Source organism: Halichoeres trimaculatus, unplaced genomic scaffold (genome assembly GCF_033239565.1).
Source record: "Halichoeres trimaculatus isolate MK-OKI-2021-1 unplaced genomic scaffold, fHalTri1.1 fHalTri1_scaffold_23, whole genome shotgun sequence".
Lineage (NCBI taxonomy): Eukaryota > Metazoa > Chordata > Actinopteri > Labriformes > Labridae > Halichoeres > Halichoeres trimaculatus.
Window position 1 is genome coordinate 24,772,501 of NW_027437201.1, and position 26,186 is coordinate 24,798,686.

General features: G+C 46.9%; 2 protein-coding genes across 3 annotated transcripts; one reads left to right on the forward strand and one right to left on the reverse strand.

The window, feature by feature from the left end:
- The first annotated feature begins 1,017 nt into the window (after positions 1-1,017).
- On the forward strand, positions 1,018-2,803 carry atoh1c (atonal bHLH transcription factor 1c). Its single transcript, XM_074662842.1, has one exon. The coding sequence runs from the start codon at positions 1,499-1,501 to the stop codon at positions 2,072-2,074; it is 576 nt and encodes a 191-aa protein (XP_074518943.1). The 5' UTR covers positions 1,018-1,498; the 3' UTR covers positions 2,075-2,803.
- A 562-nt stretch (positions 2,804-3,365) lies between these two features.
- LOC141784893 (wings apart-like protein homolog) lies at positions 3,366-24,762 on the reverse strand. 2 transcript variants are annotated; one of them, XR_012597489.1, is made up of 21 exons: positions 24,449-24,762; positions 22,833-23,344; positions 18,929-19,673; positions 18,441-18,808; positions 17,801-17,925; positions 13,523-13,618; positions 13,163-13,333; positions 12,871-13,007; positions 12,648-12,759; positions 12,250-12,507; positions 11,677-11,788; positions 11,473-11,570; positions 11,307-11,383; positions 8,186-8,322; positions 7,994-8,109; positions 7,734-7,907; positions 7,058-7,277; positions 6,830-6,918; positions 6,630-6,725; positions 4,600-4,720; positions 3,366-4,565 (listed from the first exon to the last, which is right to left on the reverse strand). XR_012597489.1 is itself a non-coding variant. In XM_074662841.1 (20 exons), the coding sequence occupies exons 2-20, from the start codon at positions 23,320-23,322 to the stop codon at positions 4,655-4,657; spliced, it is 3,687 nt and encodes a 1,228-aa protein (XP_074518942.1). In that variant the 5' UTR covers positions 23,323-23,344; positions 24,449-24,762; the 3' UTR covers positions 3,366-4,654. The 2 variants fall into 2 exon arrangements, 1 of the variants encoding a protein (XP_074518942.1); XM_074662841.1 differs by having other exon boundaries at positions 3,366-4,720.
- Between the last annotated feature and the right edge of the window lie 1,424 nt (positions 24,763-26,186).

The following is a 26,186-nucleotide window of genomic DNA, read 5'->3' on the forward strand; positions in this document are numbered from 1 at the left end:
GTCGTCATTAAACCCTGAGTTTGTTTGATTCAAATGACAATGGATGCTGATAATCACTCTTCATCCTGCAGAAATGAAGAAAGATCTTGAAGGTGAAATGTTAAAAAGTGTTGTCTCATAAAAAAAGAGGTCTGACTGTGTGTGTGCAGGTTTTGTGGCTCAGATCTGAGGACCTGGTGGAGTTTAAAGGATCTGTGCGTACCCAGCTCACAAACACGGATCATTTGTTCTGTTGCAGCTTGATTGAGCTCAGTGAAAACCCTGAAAGTCAAACTTGGAGCGGTGAAGAGCTGGACACGCCCAGAGGAGCATCATGGCGGCGTGAGGGTTTGATCTGTGGCCCGTGTCTGTCCGCTGGCTGCAATGAGCCGTTTCATTGGCTCCACCAACGCGGAGTGTGCCAACAACTGTCATCAGAGCCGTGAAGCCAAACCTCCCCACGTGCTCCAGACTGGAGGGAGCAGAGACAGCGAGGGTCCTCCTGGCCATAAGGAGCCCATTATCCTCCGTGTGTCACGCAGCATCTTTGTGCCGACCCGGAGCCACGCTGAGGCGTTTGTGAAGGCTCGGCCAGCAGAGCGCTGGCACACGGCGCTCAGGACACGCTGTAAATCCCATTAGAGCTCTTCCAGAGGATCGCAGGCTGCCAGTTACTGTCAGTCAGCATCAGGCTCTGCCCTCAGGGGGCCGCCACGCTCCTTAACAACCCCGACATAAAAAAACACAGAAATGAGCTTCAGCACCAGCTCCACAGCACAACCTGTAGAAGCCTTAAAGCATCTACTGCAGCTTTAGAGGTTAACGTTCCCTGAACAGATCTAAAAAGTGTTTTTGACAGAAACAGCAGGACTGAGGATGAGGAGCGCGATGAAGTTTCAGAGCAGCAGGGCCAAGAAACACCAAAGCCCCCCAACCACGCTCCAAATCCACAGTGAGGAAAAGATGCTTTTGTTTCCTTAAATATAAGACTCTCTTTTCTCCTTAAGCTTAGATTTGATCAGTGAACGCCTCATGGAGAGGTTCACCTCAGCAAATGTTCCCAACACCTCCAGGGATGAAGACCAGACTCCTTCAGCCTGAAATTCACCAGATTTCAACATTTGGTCAAAAAGAAAAGTTTTTTTACATTTACTATCTTTCCTTCCTTCCTTCCCCACTTTCCTTCCTTCCTTCCTCACTTTCCTCACTTTCCTTCCTTCCTTCCTCCCTCCCTCAGGCTCCTCTGCTTGGCCGCCTGCGTGTATCGGCCCACAGAGGCGCACTGAGACGCTTCTAATCCTCTTTTGATGAACTTGGTTAATAGACCTCCTGCAGCGGACTTTGGCTCTGTTCATTAGGCAGCACACGACCCTCTCCACGCCCCCACATCACGCACTGCGCGTCCCCAAAGCCCCCATCCCCATAAATCCACCCTCCGGAGAGGAGAGAGCCAAACGTGGAAGCGTTGAGAAGCTGCAGCTGTCTGATCAGAAGTTTCTACCCAGGAAGAAGAGGAGCCATGCCGCCGAGTAAGAGTCTCTTCGCGCCCCTCATCACGCTGGACCAGGAGGGAGGGGTCCCGGTGGCTCTGCAGGCTGATATCCACGCTCTCCTGCAGCGGAGCCGCGCCCCAGAGCGCAGGCGCGCCGGATGCGACCACAGGGACCCTCCGTGCGCCATCGTGGAGCTCCGGCTGGGCCCCTCCGGCGGCGCGCTGCACTACCTCCAGCCGGACAAGTGCTCCCTGGAGCGGGCGCAGAGGCGGCGGCGCCTCGCTGCCAACGCCCGGGAGAGGAGGAGGATGCTGGGGCTGAACATCGCCTTCGACCGGCTGCGGAGCGTCATCCCCAACCTGGAGAGCGACAAGAAGCTGTCCAAGTCCGAGACGCTGCAGATGGCCCAGATCTACATCGCCACCCTCAGCGAGCTCCTGGAGGACGGCACATGCGCGGCGCAGACCCCGGAGCCCAGTCCGGCCCCACCAGGGCCCGGGAGGGAGCCCCACACCGGGGGGAGCAGCGGGGGTCCGGGGCGCGCAGAGGAGCAGCGGAGCTACGATGAGGACGTGTGGGAGAGCAGGAGCGGGACTGAGTGATCCTCCAAACTCTGAGACTTTTTACAAATGATTGATTCTGATCTGGTTTCTCTCAAGTTTGTAACAGAAAAAGTTGTGCACTTCAGTGTAAACGGGATGAATAATGAGGAGTGTGTGAGGTGTGTGAGCTGATGGAGTATATTTTTTTATGAGCACAAAGAACTATGCAATGTGTGACCTGTCCTCCCTGTTTCTAAAGTTTGTCATGTTTGTAGTTTGAAGATAAAACTCACAGTCTGACCCGTGAAATGCTGATGATTCACCGTGTGTGGAGGAAACAGACAGATGGAGGAGGAAATACTGAAAGTAGCAATTTTATTATTTTAAAATTATGTACAAATAACCAAAGACATCAGTCTGCAAATTGGTACAAAGATCAAGTTTCCTGCAGTCGGCTTGTTCAGCTCTCTGTCCGTCTGCCCAACAACAACACCACTGGGAGAAAAGGCTTTAGAAAAGGAAAAATAGAGTCAGGTTCAGAAAAGTAGAGTCTACCGGTCTAACTTTAAATTCAACCCCCCTCCTCCTGCCCCCCACGCCCCCACCCCGTCATCACCCCAGCCCCCCCCCCCCCTCCTACAGAGGGATCCATCTATGTACAACGGCTATGTACAGAAAGCTCGTCCATCATTCTTCAGACGTCTGTGAATAAAGCTCTTGTAAACTTGAAAACAAAAAAGGAGTGTGAGGGTGTAACTCTGTGTGTGTGTGTGTGTGTGTGTGTGTGTGTGTGTGTGTGTGATGATCAGAGAAACAAACACACACCAACAGGATGGAGAGGTTTGATGACACATGCTGAGAACTGTGACTGGTTTGAACAGAGCGTGTGTGAAAGTGAAGGGACAGAAACAGGTCTCTCTGCTCCAGGTGAGACGATGACTGCAGGCTCTCTGCGCCTCAGTGTCTGTGACGCTCTGTGGGTCAGTCAGGGAGAAACGAAGTGATGGCTTTAAGATCTGACTTTGCTCAGAGGAAACTGGTGAATAAAAACTCCACGTTCAGTTTGACAGATTGTCTGTTTCCTGTTTCGTCCTCTGCTCTGCTCAAGTTTGTCAGAGAGCAATGAGCCAGCCTGAGCCAGAGTTTATCCGTTACAGCAGCGCTCAGTGATGACCCAAAATAAATAATAATAATAAATAATAATTCAGCATCATGTAAAATGTAGGATCTTTGATTTAAACGTCCAAAACATTTCACCAACTTTTATTTTTCTCATTTTGGGACCTCAGTGAAGGGGCTTTTTAAAAACGGTTTTTGCGTGTGTCAAAAAGAGGAAGGTCTCTGTGGGACCGATCCAAGCGTAACAGTCTTCTTGAGCTCAACAACAAACAGTAAACTTTGTATTTCAGGGCTGAGGTTTAGGACCCCGTGGCTCCAATCATCAAACAAACAGACTCTCGCTCCACGGCAGCGGCGGCGGCGAGCCTTCACGCTGGCGGTTCAGCGCGGCCTGAGAGCTGGGGCCAGACGGCGTCTCTTCAGACAGGCTGCCTCTGAGCCCTAATTGAAGGCTCTTGTGAGCACACACACACGTGGACGGTGATTGAGCAGACCTGAAGGGGGACAGGTCAGGACCTGGAGGACCTGGAGGACCTGGAGGACCCGGAGCTTTGATGTGGAGGGGCAGAGCGATCGATTCTGGCTGAGGAGAAAGTTTCTCTTCTTTCAGGAGGCGTGTGGAGCTGGACCAAGTTTCCAAAGAGCTTTTCTCACCCTGGAGGGTCATCCTGCTTTAGTCTGCGACTGGAGAGCGCTCGGCATGCTGGGAGGAGCGCCCGCTCTGAGGAGAACAAACCGTCTGAGATGAGATGGTTTTCTGCTGAGGTGGAGGAGGAGAAAACAGCTGACCCCGTGCAAAGATTCAGAGGAGAATCCACCTTAAAATACCACCTTAAGCCTCTACAGACTCGTACTCCTGAAAGGATCGATGCTCAGATGTGGAGGCCTGGGAGCGCCTCCCCCTGACGGAGCGGGAGGTCAGAGAGGTAAAGGAGATGAAGGAGAGCGCAGAGCGATTATCTGGTCTGTGGTTTTCTCTCTGACACTCCACTTGTTTGGATGATTATCAGCTTCAGAGGACGAGCGCCCGGCGCCAGGCTTTGATGGCAGGCTGCAGAAAACGGCAGCTCCTCTCGTCTGTCCCCGATCGATTCAACAAGTGAGGTGATTTTAGGAGGAAGAGGAGGAGGATGAGGAGCGAGCAGGACACTTTGAAAGGAAATCCATCAAACGGTCAGAGAAATGAACTCCATCTGAGCAAATCCACCACCAGAGGAAGAGGGGACGAACGGAGACACTGAGGGAGGGCGTAACGTCAGGGACAAACTACATCTGATCAGAGCTGGAGCAGAGCAAAACAAGACGCTGCTTCCTGGAAACCAGGGCGTGGTGACGACACAGAGGAAGAGGGTGGTGATGGTGATGAAGAACTGCCTGTTTCCAGCAGAGGACACAGTCTGAGGTGATGATGGAGATGAAGGAGGAGGTTATGGTGTGAGTGTGTGTGTGTGTGTGTGTGTGTGTGTGTGTGTGTGTGTGTGTGTGTGTGTGTGTGTGTGTGTGTGTGAGACAGGCTTCTCTCTAACAGTGCTCCAGATAGTCAATGATCCGGGAGATGGACTTCTGTCCCGTTGTGCCGACGTCACACTGCAGAGACAGAGAGAGCAGAGGTTAGTTAGAAAAACGGCTGCATGCAGAAAATTAACGTTTTGTTTTGCATCATTTTAAGGTGGTATGCTCCACAAAATGTGATATTTAATGACCAAACCTGAACCTAGTAGAGCTTGTTAATGTTAAATCCTGACCTAAAACCAGCTGTTTGGAATTTGCCGACGTCAGCGATTCCCTTTTTTGACCAATCAGGAGCAAGTCTGACCTGATTGAAAAGCCATCACTGCTCTGTTTTTGGCTGTAAACAGCCACATAGCTCCATGCTCAAGCTTCCCATCTCAGGAGAAGACAGACTAAGTGTCTAGAGTTCATTTATCAGGAAATGTTCCAGCTACACTCAGTAAAACTGAGCATGTGTGTGCTAGTCACTTCACGGCCGACTGCTTTTCCAACTTTGGACAGTCCAACAGAGGGCTAGCCAATAGACTGGTCCTGAATCCAGGCGCATTACCAACCATCCTCCAACAAACCTGGGACCCTGGAAATGTGAGTATTTTAAATGCTGTGTGCTGTGGAGCAGATGGAAGAGCTTTTCCTCAGTGTCCCCCCTGTCTCTGTGTTAGCTTCAGGATGCTAACTTTAGCTGCAGTTAGCCTGTTGTTTTAGCCTGTAATGTTACGGTAAACCAGCTTCTCTGTTTTCTAAACATTGTGCACTCGGAGCTCGTGGCGCCGCTCTCAGTGACGTGGAAGAGCGGGGCGGTATCAGCGGTGGCTCATTTACATATGAAGGCCACGCCCACTAAATCAGAGCGTTCTGAACAGAGGGGCTATGAGAGCCTGGAAACAATGCTGCTGTGCTTGATTTATTGGCTTTTTGGACCAAAACATGTTACTACCATTTCATGAAGACATCAATGATCCAGATTAAACTGCAGGAAAGGAGCAGGAGATGGGAGCTTTAAATCTCAGGATGCATGTAAACTTCCTGTTACCACAGAGCACCATGCTACCGTATGACACCACTGAATACTGGGGGTGGTGTCGTATCATAGTATCCGGGTTTTTTGTTTAGCGGCTTTAATAAGGATTTTTTTGCTCAAAAACTGTTTTATCCTCTAAATTGAGTTCTTCATTTAGTCTTTAAATCTTGAAAACTGACTCACATATAGGGATGGGTATTGAATTAGGTACTTTTATAGGTACCGACTGAATTCTATTAAAGTACCTGAACCCATCCTTGTGAGTGTGAGGGAGTCAGAGAGAAGGGGATTTTCCAAGCTGGACATGAACACAGCATTGTAAGGTTATATACTGAAGAATTAATATGTTAACTTGAAAAACAAATTTACACTATTATTAAAGAAATTGAAACTTTAACCAAAAATTTTCTACCACAAAAGCACAAAAAATTACCAAAAATGGGTATCGTTGAGTAACAGTACCGATTGCCAGGTACCGAGCATCAGTACTGCATCATTTCAAACCTGAGAGGAACCCATCCCTACTCACATCTGATGAGCATTTTTGGGGGAATATGTCTCCTTGATACAGTCTGTAGACATCATCATCATTCAACTGTTTCCCATGGTCTGATGTTCGAAAAGCAAACCAAACATCATAAAAATCGCCAACATCCTCACACTAGTGTGTAAACGATGTGTGCCCAGAGCCCACTGAGGAAAATCCCACAGACTGACAGCTCCCTGAGCTAACAGCAAATTGTTCTCCTGTGATTTAATCTGCTTCACAGAAAACTTCAAAAACAGAAGAGTCTGCTTGCAGAAATGATTTCCTGACAAAAACTGAAAAACCTACGTCAGAGTCTTCACTGTTCTCCTACTCCCTAATTTTCAAAATGACTTCAATGAGTGTTTGAGTGTTTGTGACGGAGCATTTGCATGAAGAGCAGAGTTTCCTGGAGCTGTGTAACAGCCGTGACTCACAGTGAGGTTCATGAAGTTGAGGAACTTTTTCAGCATTTCCGTCATGATGGAGAAATCTCCTTTAGGCAGGTTTTCTCTCACAGTAGTCACATTCAACTGGGGGAGAAACACAGGAGGAACAAGGGAGTCAACAAATACACTTCCTGTCAAATACATCATCTGTGTGTGTGTGAGTGTGAGTGTGTGTGTGTGAGACTCACCGAGCTCCCCTGACACAGGCAGCCCAGCAGCAGTGCTGTGTACGAGGCCACGATGCTGTCCTCCATGTGCTTCCCTGCGTGCTGCAGAGCTGTGAGGACGACAGTTTCACCTTTAACACCACGTTTGAAACCACAGACCTGATCTGATGTGGTCCACAGACCTGATCTGATGTGGTCCACAGACCTGATCTGATCACGTCCACAGACCTGGTCTGATCCCGTTCGTACCTTTGTTGAGGTCCAGCTCCTCGTCCTCTTCCTCCTTCTTATTCTTCTTGCCGTCGTCCTGTTTCTCGGCGTCGTGGTTGTCGTTAGCGACCCACTGGATCTCGCCTCCTGTTTCCTGCCACTGCCCGCTCTGATCCAGGGCGGGCTTTGGAGCTTCTTTGATGAGGTCATCAGTCTGCGCCTCAGCCAGGATGGCGGCACGCTCTCTCTGGAGGAACAACTGGAAAAAGAGTGACAAAGACAGTTTGGGAGCAGTTCTTCTGTCTTTAATGTAGTTTATGACGAACAGTGAAGCTGAGGATGGCGTGACGCTGGAAACTTTGACGCTCTGGAGAAAAAGTGAAAACCCTCTCCCTCAGTCCTGGTTTGGTCTCCCTGGACTTCATCTGGATGCTGCTGCTGGTCCTGCCCCTGACCTCACTTGAAGTCAGTCTGGATAAGAGCATCAGCCCAATCTGATTATGTGAGATGATTTGATTTCAGTGTCTCTTTGATGGTGCTCATGGGAAACGAGCCGCTGCAGCAGAAGGAGCTCAGAGAAAGGACTGAAGCTAACACGGCTGTTAATCCTCAGTTGAAGATGAAAACTGATCAGCGTGGAGTATTTATTTCACCTGCAGGAGCTGACCTGACAGCGCTTTTCCTGTTTCAGACGAGCGTTAAACTCAGAACTGACCTGGACAAGAGCAGCGATGGCGCTCAGAGGGCCCGTGCTGGTGATGTCCTGGTGCGGGGGGCTCATCAGGACGGTGGAGTTGCAGGGACCCTGACCTCCCTCCATCTCCATCTCCATCAGACAGTACTTGTTCCTGGCGCTGTACTCCACCAGGTTGATCAGCAGGCCCAGACCCTGAAAGATCAGGCAGCAGATCCAGTCTCCAGCAGCGGGTCATGTCCACAGAGTCACAGAACGAACGATAAAGCCCATACACTCACCAGCACTCGGATGTCGAACCTCTGCTCTTGAGGAAGATACTGAGGGACTTTGAGGACGCAGTTCAGAGCCGTCACTATCAGATCCTTCTGCTCCCCGGTCTTTGTGCTGCCCCACTCTGCACACACAGGTCCACATGGTTACACATCCATCAGACGGCGGCTCTGTAGCCTCCACACTGGGTTCATGCTCACCGTTATCATGCGTCAGGTTGAGCAGGACTCCGATGATCGCCCTCATACAGTCCTCCACGGCCTTCCCCACCACGGCTCCATCTGAGTTAAACTCTCTGCTGTATCGCTGGATCATCGCCTCACACCTGCTCAGCGCCCTGAGGGGGAAGGAAGACAATCAGGGATTCAATTCTGCTTATTGATCTGACTCTTTATGGATTCCTCCTGTGAATTTCCTCTGTACAAAAATTAGCTTTACAGATTTTCTGAGTCCACAGCATTAGATTCAGTTTATAAGTGAATAAATGTGAAATTAGTCACTGGATCTGGATTTCTCTGGACATCAATACACAAAATTTAGTCTAGAATGACACATCACGTGTTGATGCACTGTTTTGTAATAAATTGTTGACTCAAGTAGGCCATCTGGTGTCTGGATGTGGTTATAGCAGTATTCTGAGCTGTTTGGAACCTTGCCGTAGTTGTGAAGCCACCATGAGCCTGCAGTAACTTTTCTTTCATGTACCTGTGAGTATTTCAACTTTTGGAGTTTTCAGTTGTTTTTTTCACAAAGACTGTGACATGTTTCTGTGATGAAAGCTGAATTTCTATTTTGAAGCTATGCTAACTGCTAGCATATCACGGCAATTCCCCCTTACAAATTATCATTAGCATCAAGCTAGCTGTATTTTGTTTATATTGTTTTTGGTCAATAAGGAGATTTATACCATGTTGAATGTGTTAAATAGGATAAAGTTCATTTCAGAGTTTTCTTGGGAAATGTTATCTTAGTGTAAAAAATCGATAAGGGAATCGTTAAGTACAAAGGCTAACGATATTGATGGATTGAAATATTTCTCATTGATTCTCAACAGGAGCTGGTTTTCAACTCTCATCCCTGAGGGGAATTATAATCTCTTGCTTTAAAGCTGTGTTTCAGTGGGTTTGGTCCTCTCTGGCCACCGTAGTGTCTCTGTGGATTTAAACGCCGTGAGAAGAAGTTAAAACTGATTTTAAATAACATCAATGAACAGCCCTCACATCCAGATGTCATCTCAGCTCAAGTCTCCTTTTTCCTGTTCCACTTCATCATAAAACAGAGCAGGATGTGTACCCACACACACACACACACACACACACACACACACACACACACACACACACACACACACACACACACACACACACACACACACACACACACACTGTGGGGTCGGGTGCAGTAGCAGAAAGGGTGAAGCCGGTCAGCCGCCTGATGTAAATAACCAAATTAAATCTAATCGCTGCAGAGGCTGAGCAGAGTCCACCAAGAAAAACAGGAGCGGGTGAGAGGGAGGAAATAAAGGAGGAGGAGGAGGAGGAGGAGGAGGAGGAGGAGGAGTTGTGTGTGAGAGGAGCAGCGCTGTGAGAGTGAAAGAAAAGGAAGAAGTTCATTAATAAGATGGTAAAGTACGACAGCAGCTGAGTTTTTCCTTCAGCTCTGAGGTCACAGGATAAACTTTTGGTGCAGTGAAGAAAGTCCAGCTCCACATGGACCAGGTCCTGCTTCAGGGGACCAGTTTACTGTGGGGGGAAAGTTTGGGTCCAGCTCTGAAGCAATTGAGAGTATTCAATAAGGAAAAAGACTCTAGTTTTGTGTGTGTGTGTGTGTGTGTGTGTGTGTGTGTGTGTGTGTGTGTGTGTGTGTGTGTGTGTGTGTGTGTGTGTGTGTGTGTGTGTGTGTCTACAGCGGTGGTTGAGGGGGTAATTGAATTAGTCGTGCAGACAGCTGAAACAGTCAGAGGGGAGTTGGGGTTTAAACAGACGGGGCAGGAGGAACGAGGAGCTGAAGGAGGAGGAACAGGACAGGAAGGAGGGAGACGAGGAGCAACTCAGAGCAGGTAACGAACGTAATGAGAAGACAACACCTGGAGTTTCTGTAAGGGAAGGTGTCAGACACACAGTGTTAGTGTGTGTGTGTGTGTGTGTGTTTAAGTGTGTGTGTGTCGTCCCTGCTCTCCTGCCCGCCCTGCGGTTTGGGGGTTAATCGAGTTAACGGACAGGACAGCTGAACGCTCAGACTGAGGCCTGTGTCACACAGTGAAACAGCGGCTCTTTGTCGAAGCGTTTGGCCTCCATCATCATCCTCACCCCCCCAGAGTCTGCAGACCTGCTGCAGGGGGCGAAGGTCCGGTCACGCCGAGGGCGAGGGGGGGCAGCAGGATGGGGACGTGTGCCGCTGCAGCTTTAAGGCCTGATCAGATGGTTATAACAAATAAAACGTGTCTTTCTGAGCAGTGATCACGTTTATGACCAAACAAGGACATTCAGTGGCTGAAAATCACTGAACATTATTTTAATCACAGCTGTGTCTGAAAGTATTGTTCTGTTTCTGTGTGGTTTAGGAGATAAGACATTTCATTTTCTTTGACTCCTTGTCTGGAAAGATGATAATGGAGGTGTGAGTTTGGAGGGTTATTGTCGTAATGACAAAGTGTTACTGCTATATCTGACAAAACAAGCTGTTCAGACAACACTTGTTATTGTGGAGCAGTTTTTTCCTCTGTGACTAAATTAGAGTAATTTTCCTAAACAATCCCAGTCTGACAGAGCGGTGAAAAACAGAAATGAGTTTTTAAGACGCTCTGATCTTTGTACCAGCTCAAGTCAGGAAGAAATGATGTTTCTACAAAAGATGGAAATTTGGGACATAATGTGCCTGGAGGAAGACGCACACTGACGAGGAGAGGAAGAGGAAGAAGAGGAAGAGGAGGAGGAGCATGCAGGGTCAGGTCACTTCCACAGTGGACGGCGCTCTGAGGGGTCAGAGGTCAGAGAGTAACCATGTGATTGACGGGACATGAGGACGAGGAAATTGAACAACAAAACCCTGATTACGGTGCTCTCAGAAACCACAATGAAGGCTGAGTCATGCTGCCACACACACACACACACACACACACACACACACACACACACAGCAGCAGACACAGTTCAGTCTTCACAGAGCAGATCTGAGCTGAGTCACTCTGCGTTCTGTCAGCAGCGCTCTCTGTTTCCACGTTTAATCCCCCTCAGCGTCTGAGCGGAGGGAGCTGTGAACAAATGAGCGCTGAAACGTGCACGATGAGCGCTCGCTGCTTGTTCCTGAGTGTTTACTCACTTTGCAGAGGACACGATCAGAGACGAGTCTTTGTAGGCGATCAGGTAGCTCTGGTTCTCTGGGTTGTGGACCGTCACCTGCATGAAGACAAATAAAGATCGTTATTCAAAGACGCAGAAGAAGAAACACTGCTTTAGCTTCCAGTCTTAGCAAACGTCACACTCACGCTCTCCAGCACCCGCAGACACCTCTCAGCTCCCCACAGAGCAGACACCAGCTTCTCCTTATCGTCCTCCTGGTCCAGGTTATCGGCACACTCCTTCACTGTGGACAGAAAACCACCACAGGAAGAGGAAATCAGAAACCAGATCCACCACAGTACTCCTTCACTCTGATGACTGGGGGTCAGACCCATCCTGACGTCTCTGACCTTTATCTACGATGTGGTCCAGTCCTCCCAGTAGCCGCAGCTCCTCCTTGAACCAGTCTCCAGCTCGCTTCGATGTCAGGGAGAGTAACGTCTCCATGGCGAGGTGACCCGTCTGCAGGAGGAGGAGGAACACAGAGAAGCAGGGAGATAAAGGTGTGAGCTCACTGTATCTAACAGCTCTTACTGCAGTGCATTCTGGGTAGTTTTCTGAGGTAGAGCGCTTGTTTTCTCTGTTTCCTGGGGTTGGTTTCAGTGTGAATGTCAAACGCTGGCACTGAAGAGCAGAAAGATGAACCTGATATTTAGAGCAGATATTTTCAATCACTACAGATCCTGAGCAGCAGCAGAGCGGGGACGCTCTGACGCTCTGACGCTCTGACGCTCTGACGCTCTGACGCGTGTGGGCGTGTGTGAGTCATCCTGACTGAAGAGCTGCTAAAGGGATATCATTACTGAGAGGCTGGAGTGGAGAGGTGTGATGGTCTAAACGCCGTTCAAGGCTTCGTCACTCCAACAGACACACAGAGTGACCAGCGCTCACTGAGCCAAAGACCTCAGGACCCTGAGCCGTACCGTGATGTTCTGCAGGTCCAGGTGCTTGTTGTGCACCGTGTCACACAGCTTCCTGATCCTCTCCTTCATCTTGGCGATCTCTCTGGCGCTGAACTGGCTGGTGGAGTCTGTTTCAGTCACCGTGCCGCCCCCCTGATCCTGGTCCAGGTCCAGCTCCAGCAGCCGGATCATGAGGTCCAGACACGAGCGATCCAGATCCATGTTCAACCGGTCTCGACTGAGGATGTACATGAGAGACGCCGTGCACATGGCCAGGTTCTGCAGAGGAGGAAATATTTGTTACAGCTCTGATGAATAATCCAGATTCCCTCAAAATTCAGTTTCTCTGATTCCTCAAATGTCGATGAAAACTTGAACCACTTTAGGATAATGGATAATCTTTTTCTGCAGATCCTCACCGGGTGCTGAGGGGCGTCGTTGAGTGTTTTGAAGACCTGAGCCACCTTCCCTCTGGCCCTGAGGTGCATCCTGAAGCTGGGCATGGCACAGCGAGTGGCCAGGCTGATCACACTGGAGGACAGACAGACACAGACAAACGGTTAACAGGGAACAAATACCACCAGCCTGTAGCACTTCAACAGAGCTCTCTGTCCCCAGCAGGGGGCGTGAGCCAGCCCTTACCTAAGGCAGCGTGTGTTCAGAGGCTGTCCAGTCTTCAGACCTGTAGCCAGATACTCAAAGTCATCCGTAAACTCCTGGTTCTCTCCAAACTCCACCACGTCGTTGAAGTGCTTCACATGCTGGACCACGGTGTACAGCTGGGACACGAGGACACGAGGACACGAGGACACGAGGACAGCGGAAAAACAACAAACCTCTGGTTAGACACAAGCCAGTATCTTCCCCTCGTCACCTTCAGGAAAGCTCAGCGTCATGTTCAGCGGCTCAGGGGTGAGTGAGAAAGCAGCTGTACCTCTTTGTGCTCTTTGCGGCATTTGAGCGCAGTGACGGCGTCCTGGTAGAGATCTGTGGGGAGGGTCACACACTTGGTGACTTTAGGAGGAGGTGGAGGAGCTTTGAAGACGTCCTCGTCCTTCTGAGCGTCAGGCGGCTCTTTAGCTGGTGCTCCGGCTGCAGCTGGCGCCTGAAGGGCGAAGGACGACCAGTTAGTAATGAAATAAAAGATCTGACTTCAGACGACAGGGAGGAATCTTAAACATCATTAGATAGATATTCAGAGAATGAAGAGTTTTAATACGATGGGACTCCATTAATTCACTCCTGGAGTGTTTCTGGCTGAGCTGAGTGTGTCAGGGTGTGTGTGTGTGCTTACAGGTGCTGTCTGTGATCTGGAGAAGAAAGGTGGAGGTGGCTCCTCCTCACTGTCCACCGTCCAGTGCCTGGCGTTGTACACAGCTTTGGTGGGAGACTGGGAGGTGAACACACAAAGAAAAGCCGTGAACATCACTGAGCACGAACCAGTCGACTGAAGAGAGATTAACGGTTTTTAAAGACGTTTACTGATATAAAGAGAAGGAAACTCTCAGAGAGGCTCCTGTTTGTGAACGCTGAAGGAAAAGGACAAATGGATGCTCATTAAAGTGTTGAGTCTGCCAGCACTGATCAAACAGCAGGACACACACACACACACACACTTAAAACAAACACACACAACCCCCTGACACCAGCATCAGCCCTCGTCCTTTCATCCTTGGCTCAGCTCCTGTCCTTTTATATATTTTTGCCAAACCTGTGGTTGGTGGTTGCCCGGGAGCTCATAAGGAGAAACAAAGGAGGGATGGGCAGCACAGAAGGAGGAGAGGGTGAGGAGCCAGAGTTGGCTGAGGATGGGAGCAGTGAGGGAGGTGAGGGGGCCTGTGCTCCACAGGGTTAATCAGCAGAGACAAAGAGGAGTTTGGGAAGGAGCTGGGCGCTGCTGGAACATCAACACACTGAGCTACAGCCTCCTACAGTAATCTGAATGACACAGACGGACACCTTCCCCACCGCCCCGCCCACCTGCAGATAACAGCGTGAGTGTGTGGTGTGTGTGGTGTGTGTGGTGTGTGTGGGGGGGGAAGGTGGGTGAGGACGGACTGTTCCTGCGTGATGGGGTGAGGGTTTACAGGGAAGAGTCGAAGGGCCGTTTTCATGACAACGGTTTAGGCTGAAACACAAAAGTATCGCTGAGTTTCAGCCTCTCCTTCACACAGAAACGGCGTTTTAGACGACCAAACACAGCAAACTCTGAAAACAGCCTCCAGAGTGGGTTTTTTCTGAAACCCTATGGTTGTTTGGATGGTGGTGATCTCCCGTGCTGAGCTTGTGCTGCTCAATCTGCTCAATCTGTGACTGTCTTTAACTAAATGAGCATCTGTTGCTCCACTTCTGCTCTGAGCATTCACCAACACACCAGATGATCGGCCCAGCTAGGGATGGGAACTGGATCAGGTACTTTATAGGTACTGACTGGATTCTGTCTGTAGTATCGAGCAGCGGTTCACATAAAACCAAACAGTACCATGCTTAGGTACCTGAACACATCCCTGTGACTGTGAGGGAGTGGGAGAGAAGGCTATTTTCCATACTGGACATGAACGCTGCATTGCAAGGTTATACTGAAGAATAAATATGTTGAACTGAAAAACTCTGAGATTTTATGATTGAACAAGTTAATATTTATTACCATAGTAACACACACTAAAGTACAGAAAATTGGTACCAATGAGTACTGATATCCATAGCTAGTTACCGGGCATCGGTACCGTATCGTTTTAAATGTAAAACGTAGCCATCCCTAGGCCCAACTCTATTTCAGTGGAGATCTACCAAAAGCTGCTTCTGAACAAGACAGTTATAGCGCCATCTACAGGCCTGTCATGACATTTAGGGGTGAAACGCTACCAGGTCAGCAGGGCCCACTGTTGTTCAATCAGTCCCCACTGACCATCCATCATGTTCATCAACATGACTTTACTACTGCTTCACTAAGACTGCTGATGTGGACAGAAGACCAGAAAAACTACCTCCTGGACACCAGAGGTGGTTCATTTTGATTTCAACCTGCTCACTGGGCTCAGTAACACGTTTCCTCCTCTTTGCAGGAAACAGCATCACGGAGAAAGAGCCACATGGAGCTGTGAGGAGGGTTAGAGAAGTAATAACGGCGCCTCCTATAAAACCCTCCCTGAATAAAGCAGACACCATCTTCTAAATATGGATGAGTCCGTCTAGAAGCAATCATTACGCTAACATCTAACACCGCCCCGCGTCCCCCGCTGAATAACCAAACAGCACTCTGGCTCCAGCTACACAAAGTTTACTGTAATTGAGGAAGAGTTTAGACAACTCCTCCATAGACGCTCACTTCTACAGGCTATTGTTTTTATAATGAGTCCAACTCCACTCCACTCGGCTCTCTGTTAGATGGAAACAGAGTGAGAGTGGGGGGTGGAGTGTGCTGGAGCAGGGAGGGTGGGGTAAGAGCATTACTGAGGAGGTGTAATGTAAAGACGAAGCGGTCAAGAGGAAGCAATGGAGACAAAGAGGGGAGCACATTATTCAGCTGATAGTGAAGAAAGTTATTATGAGAGTCGGGGCATGAAACTGGAGAAGCAGAGAGAGTACATTAAGTACGTTATTATGCTCCTCAGGGCCGTGTGTCTGCTCAGACTTTACAGCTGCTCTGCTGCAGGCAGATGCAGAGGAAATTAACTTTACATTTGGCACTTTAAAGTTTCCAGCTGGTGCAGAACAAAAAACCCAACAACGTTATCTCTGCCACGCTGCAGACTCCCACAGCACGACCAGGGAGCGTCACAGAGACGCTGGACTGCGGAGTTAAAGAATCACTCCTTTATCATAAAAGATTTACACCAGGGTCAAGGCCCAAGTTTTATCCCTCTACAGCCCGTTTCCAACAGGCAGACCACTTTGGATCAGTTTGGATCAGTTTGGTCCTGTTTGTGTTTCCACAGCCAGCCGTGCCCCCTTGTAGTTGGCGGCGTGTAACCTGGATGCTGATAGCTGCGTCTGTTAAATATTAGTGTGACGCCACAGCAGCGACACAGTGTACCCCGTTAATAAATCCAATCAGCAGACTGAAGAGTTTCTAGCTCCGCCTTCTGGGAATGGATTGGTTTAGTCTGCCAAAAAATGAGGCTGCTCATCTCAGTTATTTGAGGGATTAGTCAGTGAAAACGCGGTAAAATGCAAGACAAACGTGAAGCATGTGAAAAATAAAAACACAATCTAAACCCACAAGACGTAAGTCAAGATTTCTATTAGAGCCCGACCGATTAATCAGCGGGCCGATTAATCGGGCTGATTAATCAGGCTGATTAATCGGGCCGATTATGGCCTGTCACAGAGTATTCAACATCAGCCAAAATGTAGCGGATTATAAAAATGTACTGAAATCTATTTGATTTACTCCATGGTAAGCTGTGGCTTTGCAAAACAATGTAACTATACACTTTAATGCTCCATGACAAAAACACACTGTTAAGACATGCGAGAGAGAGCATTCAAGGTTTTTTCACCTAAATTTTAAAGAGTGTGTAACAATGTTTAAAGTTGTGTAAGTTGTTTTTTTGTGAGATAAACAGAGATAAATGTTACTGTTAATTCACACGTCCACCATCATCTAATATAAGAGTATTATACAGCGTTTAAACATCATGTAAGTTTCATCTTTGTGAAACTATATATGCAACTGTTTACATGTTTACAGTTTAAAAACTTTATTTTTGAATATTTATTTTCATTGTATTCTTAAAATACAGTTTGCACTAGTTTGTTTGTACAAATCTGCCTTATTAATCTTTGTGTGTTTACAGTTTAACTTTTTTATTATTTATAATTGTGTTTAAAGTTTGACTTTTTGTTTATTTCTTTGTGTGTTTACAGTTTGACTTTTTTTCTACTTACTGTGTATAAAGTTTGACTTGTATATTTATTATTGTGTTTACAGCTTGTTCTTATTTATCATTGGTTTAAACTACAGTTCTTATGTTGACAGTTTTATAATTAAAGTTCCTTGTGTTACGTTAATAGTGTTCTGTCTCTGTCTTAAATCATATGGGTATTATAATTTGTGTTTATAAACAGTATATATCCTGTGTATATCAATGAATTTATTTTATATATCAGCCCATATATCGGATATTGGTCGATATATCTGATACCGGCTTTTTTTCGCCCCCAGTATTGAAAGCTCTTCCTGGCATGTCCCCTATCGGTCGGGCTCTAGTTTCTATATCAGGTGTGACTGTGTGTGAGGATCCTTCTCTCCCTGAAAGATGTTTCTGCTGAATCCGTCCGTCTCCCTCTCAGAGTGAGCGGCAGGGACAGACAGACCCATTAGCACCGTGATGAATAAAAGAGAAGCAGTTCAGAGACGACTCAATCTCCACATTCATCCATCAATAAACCAGAGAAGACTCCTCTGCTCTGCCCACACACACACACACACACACACACTCTTCCAGCGAGATGCATTCAGGACATGTTTCTCCATTGGGGATTTTAATATAGAATATCCCGCGTGTCCTGAAAGGGTTTTAGAACTGATGGAAAACTCTGGGGACGCTTTGAATAAACGGTATCTGACCTTCTTGTGTGCGCTGAAGATCCTGCGGAAGGAGTCTGGGTTCTTCTCTGCTGGTTTGCCCTGAGGCGGTCTCCTGGGAGCCCCCGCCACCACTCTGAGGCCTTCTTCAGAGAAGTCCAGGACGTCTGCAGACAAACCAACACGAGTGACCATCAGAAGGATCAACAAAATGATATATTTAGAGGGAAAACCTCAGATCACTGGTTTGTTGTAAGGTTTGGGTTTTGTCTCTAAGATCTGTTTGGTCAGATGTTTCCTGCAGCTTTGTTCAGAGCAGAAAACTCTGTCCCTGATCTTCACGCTGCATTCAGCAGCTAAAGATAAGCACAGATTAGCAGTGAAGGAGACATGGTTTGTTAGTGTTAACAGGGAATCATGCATGCTGTGAGTGTGTGTGTGTGTGTGTGTGTGTGTGTGTGTGTGTGTGTGTGTGTGTGTGTGTGTGTGTGGGAGGACGGGCTCCTGCTGGATGCTGGTAGAAAGGAGAGAAGTGCTCAGTGAGAGTGTGGGCGCTCTGTGCTGTGTTTACACATCAACATTACACAAGCTAACGACCTTTAGCCTGCTGTACGCTCAGAAACGCCGCCTGCTCGAGCTGGAAACGTTTTTCACACACACGTTTAAGAAGAGTGTGTTTTACCTGCTCGTATCCTGTTCTCCTGACGCTCAGAGTTCTTCTTGCTCTCTCGGGCTGTCTGCGTTTCTTGGCTCTCCAGCCTTTCGAAGGGATCCGGCGGCTCGTCGTCACTCTCTGAGTCTTCTTCGATGGCTATCACCGGGGTTACCTTGGCCATGGCGGCCATCTTTGCCCTCCTCCTCTCCTTAGAGCTCTTATCGTCATCGTCGTCACTGTCGCTCATGTCGTCAAAGCCGAAGTACTTGATCTTGTAGCTGGATCCACAGTCGGCGTTGTCGGTGCTGTTCTCCTCTTGGGGGACGTCTGTGTCGTCGAAGCCAAACAGCTCCAGCTTGCTGTCCTTCTTGGACTTGGTCTGTGTCTGCCTGAACCTGGGGGGGGGGGAGCACGGTTAGCGTGTTAGCATTCATGCAGTCTGCCTGATGAAGACTTTTTATCTGACTTTGAGGACAGTAAAGTGATGCTCTGCTCTGAGCGATGTGTTTCTCTACCTCGTGTTTTGCTGTTCCGTCTTTTTCCGCTGCCAGCCCGCCTCGCCCACCTCGGCCGTACTTCCAGACCCGGCTCCGCTGCCACCACTGGACGGCGCTGCCTCTGTGCTGAACTCCTCCACGCCTCGGTCCTGGATGGTGACGTTGCACATGGACACAGAGGAGGGGTGCAGCACGGTGTAGTCCCTCGTGCGCCCTCTTCCTCGCCCCCCTCCTGTGGTTTTATTACTAGCGTCAGACGAGGTTTTGGGAAGATCTGCACCGAAAGCGTTCGTGGAGAAGCCAGAGGAGTCCGAGGCTTTCCCAGAGCCCTGCTTGTTGGGTCTCCTGTATGTCCGACAGTTCGAGTTTCTTACGTGTGCTGAGGACGAGGATGTCTGGGAGTAATCTGTGGACTCAACGAGGAAGTCTGAGCCTCCCCCAAAGTCCTGGCTCTCACTGGGGCTCTGCAGTCTCGGGGGAGAGGGGGGCTTTACGTGCTGGGTCTGGCCTATCTTACAGCTGCCTGCGGGGAAGCCTGTGGAGGCCCAGGAGAGCGTGGGGGCCGGGTTGCGAGGTTCCTGGCTGGGCGATGGTGGACGGAGACCCATGATTGCATCCCAGGAGTCGTAGGAGGACTCGGCCTCTGAGCCGGTCTTCAGGGTGATGGTCTGTGCCAGAGGCTTCCTATCGCTCTCTGAAGCGTTTTGGTACCAGGAGTAGCTGTGCTGGTTCTGGGACAGCGAGGGGCTCTGCTGGGGCTTCCCTGTGGAGAGGTCAACACCAGGATCAGTTCTTCAGACACAAACTGGTCCCATGGAGGGTCACCTTAAAAACCTCCACAGTCCTCACGCTAAAATAAAAACCCTGAAACTCTTAAACTGATGATTTAAACTTTAGAGCAGCTGGTTCCTGCAGGTTCTGCCCTGTCTCAGGTCCTGATCCAACAAAGTGACGAGTCAGTAAAGAGGCCACACGTGGATCAGGATCAGGACTACTACAGCTGAAGGGAAGTTCAATTCAAGACTTTAAGACTTTAAAGACCAACTTCACAATACACACGACAGAAAAACACATCACTTCCACAGGGTTAGGGACAGTCAATAAAGTCCAAGCAGCAAACACATCAACGTTTGTTCAGCCATCGTGACTGAGTGATGACACCATGAGAGTCGCTCAGTAAATGACTTAAAGTTAGAAAATAAATAAATGTTGGCATTTATTTAGAGATGTGGGGCCATTTACAACTGTACCAACATGTGTTAGCATTTTTAAGACTTTAAAGATTAATTTAAGACTTTTCAAGGCCATCCAAGGCCTTGGGTTTTTAGATGACTGGATTTAATGCCTTTAAGACTTTTTAAGGATCCACAGGGACCCTGGAGTTAAACACAGTTTCAAGAAATATATCAAAACACAATCTGTGTATGAGGGAGGTGATATGCTATAGTGTGTGTAACCTGAGGGAAAGCATCAGTGCGTGTGTGTGTGCGTGTGTGTGTGCGTGTGTGTGTGCGTGTGTGTGTGCGTGTGTGTGCGTGTGTATGTGTGTGTGTGTGTGTGTGTGTGTGTGTGTGTGTGTGTGTGTGTGTGTGTGTGTGTGTTTCTATAAAGAGACTTGTACAGAATGATAAGAGCTGCTCTCAGATTCTCATCCCCAGAGTCCAGGTCACCGTATCAAGTCTCTCATCTCTCACATTTTAACAAACCAGATGTTTTCATCCAGAGCGGCGGCGCAGTGCAGTGTGGTGCGGTGATGTGATGAGGTGTGTGTTACTGAGTGTTATCTGACTGAGCATTGAACCAACAGTGTGCCCACAGGCTGCTCTGCACAGCCTGGTTTGCATAACGCCTGCACCATTTCAGACTGCACCTTCCACCTCTAAGCAGGTCACCAACACAAACACAGCTGGAGCAGCACCACAGCCTCACACCAGATGCTTCAGAGCCACGCAGCTTATTTATCCAGGACCATTCAGAAAGGGCTTCAGACCCCTCTGACAGCTCAGCCCACATGCTCGGACAATTAGCACCCTGTGGACCTCTGTGTCTGCACGGATGACAAACGGGTGCCATCCTGACCTCGTTACAGTGAGCAAAGACAGGAAACTGCTTCATGGTGAAACATCAGAGTGTATTTTTATCTGCTCTGAAAAAAAAACAGTTTTCTTATTTAAGATTTGGTGTTGGAGCAGAGTGAGTGCAGTTTCTCCAGCTCCAAGACTCCCACAGGACTATTCTCCACGCCCAAAGTGTTGTTTCGTTAAAGTTATAACTCCACATCAACTTTTTACTGAGTCATGTGAGGAGAAGAAGAAGAATGACGGGACAGAAAAACTCTGATCTGTCATTGTTGGAGACACCGGGCCTTATGTGATAACGACAAGAGAGGAAGGACGTTTCTTACTGAAGGACACTCGCTGTAGTTTGGTTTGTGATGACTCTGATGTGGGCTGAAATCTTTGTTTGAGAAATGCTCCTCAGACTGACAGAAGCTCAGTGACTTCTGCAGACATGGTGTTGGGTTTTTTCTGCTTTTCGTTTTTCCACCAAACGTTGATCAAGATGATTGTTACAGTGTTTTAGACTGAGAGGATTTGACAACGAGCACGCTGGTGCTACGAGCTGAGGGCAGGGCACAGGAAAGTCATGAGGCTTTTGCAGATCTTTAGAAAAATACCAGATTGCTAAGATCCCAATCATGCAGATTTTCTCATGAGCCCTGTTATCAGAAACCGCCAGCAGACTGTGAGAATACAGAGACTTATAAAAGCTGCGTAAAGCTGGAGCTGCTCATTATCAGGGTACATTCACTGGGTCGATCAGAGCAGTAACCTCAAGCTTACAAATGTTTCTGCTTCAAACAATGTGAGGAAGCATCAATACGTCACACTGAGCTCATTTTAAACCGCTGTACGTAGAGATAACTCGCTTTATGATGTCAGCACATTTTGGGACAGCAGAGCTGCAGGATTGTGTCATATTTACTGAGTCAACAGCAGACTCAGCCAGCAGATAACAGCTGTAGGTGACAGTCCTTCAGTTAAACTGGCTGTCACACAGCTCCCCTCCTGCCTGGATCAGAGCGGTAACGCTGTGAGAAGGAGCGCTAACTGAGGCACAGCTTGTTGTTCAGAGTCAGCTGGAGAGGGTCACGTCTCTGGCAGGTGGCCAGCAGCAGTCACGGAAAGCTCAGACCGTCAACACGGACACTGATGGACTGTGAGAAGCAAACAAACTCTGTTCTTCGGTTTTGGTTGTGAAATGAAAAGTGAATTTGAGAAACAGTGAGCGCTCGCAGATTGTTCCTGACCCATAAAGGCGTTTCACAGATCTGCCAAACATGCACCAGATTTGAGCAGCATGTTGCAATTTCTGCAGAAAGCTCTGATAATGATCTTATAGAGACTGAGTGCATTTTCATTTGAAGAGGCCACCGACCACGTCATCTGAAGACCCAGAATCCAGTTAGCATCTGTGAGCCATCTGATCACAGAGCAAGATTAACAAGGATATTTCTCAACATAGGATGTTTGAACAAAACACCAAGTGTGGTTAGTGTGAGCGATCTTATCCCACCATCGAGGTTTGTTTTTAATCCATCTGAGCTGAAATCATCGGTCAGAGTGAGCTGAGACCAAACAGAGTCTTTACAAAGCCGACAGAAGCCGTCAGAGCTGGGATCAGCTGAGTCAGCAGGTTCAAGGGGAATTTCATTTTCATCTTTAAATCAGAAAGATTACAAGAATAGAACTAAAGTTTTTCACAACAGAAAGTTTAGACTACTCTAAAACTCTTCACATTTTGTAATTTCCTAAATAAGAAGCCAAATAGTGGAATACAAAGATTAAATAATCCAGAAACAACAACAGATGCAGCCTTTGTTCAGGTCTGCTCGTTTAAGGTTTCCTGTTCGGTGTCTTACCTGTGATGGAGCTGCTGCTGTTGAAGAACCGAGCTGTGTCCTCCACCAGTCTGGACTGGTTCTTGTTGTTGGGGAACCATGACGGCGCCCGATTGGACACCATGGCGTTGGATCCTTCCTGGATCACAGACCTGCTCCCCATCTCCAGAGAAAAGCCGGGTCGCTCCGCCTGTGGGGGCTCTGCCGAGGCCGGCTTGGCAGGTGACGCCTTGTTGCTGGTGCGGGATGACACCGGCTTGGATTCCTCATCGCTGTCAAATCCAAACGGATCATCAAAGCCGCCGTCTCCGGACGGACGGGGCCTCTTGTGAGTTCCCAACACAGAGTCCTTCTTAGGAGGGCCGGCACGCTTGGAGCCGACCTTGGCTTTGTAGGTGGTGTCACCCCATTTGGTGCTAAGTGTGCCTCTCTTGGTGGACAGAACCTCGTCAAACTTAGACGTGCCCTCGCCTCCCTTACGGCTGTAGGTTTTACCAAATCTGGATGTCATTGTTGCATCTGGGTCATATTCTCTAGAGGAAGATGGAGCAGAAGGAAATGTGTGCCAGTTAGGACTTGTTTTCTTTGTCATCATGATTGTTAGTATTCCTCTTCATATTGAGTCAGCACTTAAGGCCAGCTCCTTTAACCGAAGACGCCTGCTGCTACAACTCATTTATTTTACAACGGCCCTGAAAATCTGACTTTCATTCTAGCATGACAAGCTACAAGATGCTATAAATCACATTTCTTATGAGTGTCATGTTGAAAAGCTGCCTTGATTTTTAAACATAGGATAGGTTGTTTTAACACAGAATTCTACATGTTTCTGTAAAAAAACACACATTCAGGGTGTGTGTTGGATATGATAAAGTGACACACTACAGGCTAAAAAACAACAACATTGAAAGCTTAAGTTGCAAAGACATGTAGCACAGTATGGAGTGGGTGATGATTTATTAAAATGGCACATAAGTTGATTTCTTTGAGGCCTTTACAGGCTGTGTTTTCTTTTCCTTAACAACATATTGATGTCACATATTTTCGTGGTCAGAGCTCTGCTAAGCCCTGACAGCCGGCTCTTCACACCGAGCTGAGCTCAACAGTGATCTGACCCGGTGGAGAGACCATTTCTGACTTTTACCCTCAGATCTAAACAACACAGTTATTAATGAGCACACTCATACAGAAGAAGTGAAGCTACGTGACTGAATAACTTGCTAACAGCTCTTGTACTCCTCAGTCAGCTGGTTTGACAAACAAGGCTACATCAGTTAGCCGATCAGAGCTAATGGCGCTAAGCTGGAGCTCAATAATATTAGGATGAAAACTTAAAGAAAATAACACAGCAAACGGAAGCTGGAAGGGAATGAAAACGCTCCTTTTATGGGTGTAACAACAGGCTCATATATAATACAAAAAATGAAAGCACGAATGATTTTTAGAAGTCCCCGTTAACGCTATCTCTTAGCCGCTAGCTTAGCACAGAGCTCCACAGAGCGTCACAGCAGCTAACTGCTACCATAACGCTAAGAGCTAACAATAACAGTTAACGTCCAGCACCATGAGCTGAATCATAATCAGACTCTGTATTTTACAGTGTATGTGTGTCCTCTGCCACCAGAAAATCCACTTACTTGGTGAGCTAATGGGCCGATCCGCACGGAACACACACCGGACCCGAAACGGCCGTTAAACCTGGCACAGGACCGGGCCTGCTTCAGCCTGCACAGTATAAACAAGGCCCAACGGACAGCGTTAACGGCGAATATTAGAGATCTGAACTCAACAGAGCCTTCAAAACACACAGGGTGTTCAGAAAAGATACTGTTTATAATCCCATCTAGAGAAAACGGCTGCTTTTTGTCAGCTAAATCGCTCTCGATTGTTTCCTCCGGGTTGGACTGCCCCGCTACGACAAGTTAACCGGAACACCAACAATCAAACCGGAAATGAGAAGAACTACTCTCCAAAGTAAAAGCTTCAGTTTGGGTTTTAACTGGGTATGTTTCGTTTATCATTGGTTTGATTAATTTATTTCCAGATAATTTTTTCCAAGCTGAAAGTAAAAAGAGAGAAAACAGGTAAAAATTGTGTATTCTCTCCAAAAAGAACTATTAACTCTATTTAACCGTCTGCCTTGTTTGTAATTCTGGTATTGTTTGAATGGTTTTTTTGAAAAAAAAAAAATAAATGAAATAAAGAATTTTTATTCATAATTTTATTATTAAGAAATTATTTTTCTCATTATTATTTTTTTTATTATTATTATTTTTTTTTTAATATTTTTTTCGTAAACTTTATGCAAATTAAGAGATTAAAATTCAAATTTTTTTAAAGAGTTATACATATATATATATATATATATATATATATATATATATATATATATATATATATATATATATATATATATATATATATATATATATATATATATATATATATGTGTGTGTGTGTGTGTTTTGCATTTCCGGCCATTTTTTGTATTTATTTTTTTGAAAAAAATCACAAACTTACTAAAATATCTTATTATCTATTTATGGACTTTATATTACATAGTTTTCTTAATTTAAATATTTGCAAATTCATTGAAAATAAAAACCTGAGACATAACATCTACAATTTTATAACACAAAATCTTCTCTTTCAGCTTATTATTCACTAAATTTTTAATATGTTTCAAATTTATACACTTTTTGTCTTTATTGTGAAGATAAAGTAGATTTTGTGGCTCCTGAATGACTTTAATCCAGGTGAGCTGAGGAAAAATGGCTCCTATGAAGGTAAAGGTTGCAGACCCCTGGAATAGTCTTGATCTACGGTCGTTTTATGTTTTCAAAACGGAAACGCTTTGACGCGTCATTGTGAGCTTCACACCGAGCCTTCCCCATTCTTAGCATTACAAATGATGCGTTCAGGGACTACCATAACACTCGTAAAAAGCCAGATTTAACTGGATAACCATCAGAACATGCACAAAAAATATGAAAATATCCAGAATAAAAACTAAGAAAAGTTATCTCACTAATTTAAACTGTGTAACTGTGAAATCAGATTGCATTTGTTTTCAAAAAATATTTTATTCATCTTATTAATTTCTGACCTGGGCTTTTTCAAATTCAGACTGAAGACATATTTATTTAGGCTGGCTTTCAATACTCAGTAGTATGTAGACACTTTCACTTTAAGTCTGTTTTTACTTTTTTTATTGTATTTTATTGCTCTTGTTGTGTTTATTATTTTCATTGCTTTTATTGTTTTTATTGTTGTTATTGCTTCTATTTGTTTTTAATTGTTTTATTTATTGCTTTCTTCCAACTATTGTAAAGTACTTTGGTTCACCGAAAGGGTTGTTGTAAAGGGCTGTATAAA

Excerpts from the sequence above, each read along its gene's own strand:
- atoh1c (XM_074662842.1), top strand. The coding sequence starts at position 1,499 with ATGCCGCCGAGTAAGAGTCTCTTCGCGCCCCTCATCACGCTGGACCAG.
- LOC141784893 (XM_074662841.1), bottom strand. The coding sequence starts at position 23,322 with ATGACATCCAGATTTGGTAAAACCTACAGCCGTAAGGGAGGCGAGGGC. Across the intron at positions 11,789-12,249 it reads TGGACCTGCAGAACATCACG|ACGGGTCACCTCGCCATGGA; the intron begins GTACGGCTCAGG and ends CTCCTCCTGCAG. Across the intron at positions 8,110-8,185 it reads CAACCTGACGCATGATAACG|AGTGGGGCAGCACAAAGACC; the intron begins GTGAGCATGAAC and ends CTGTGTGTGCAG.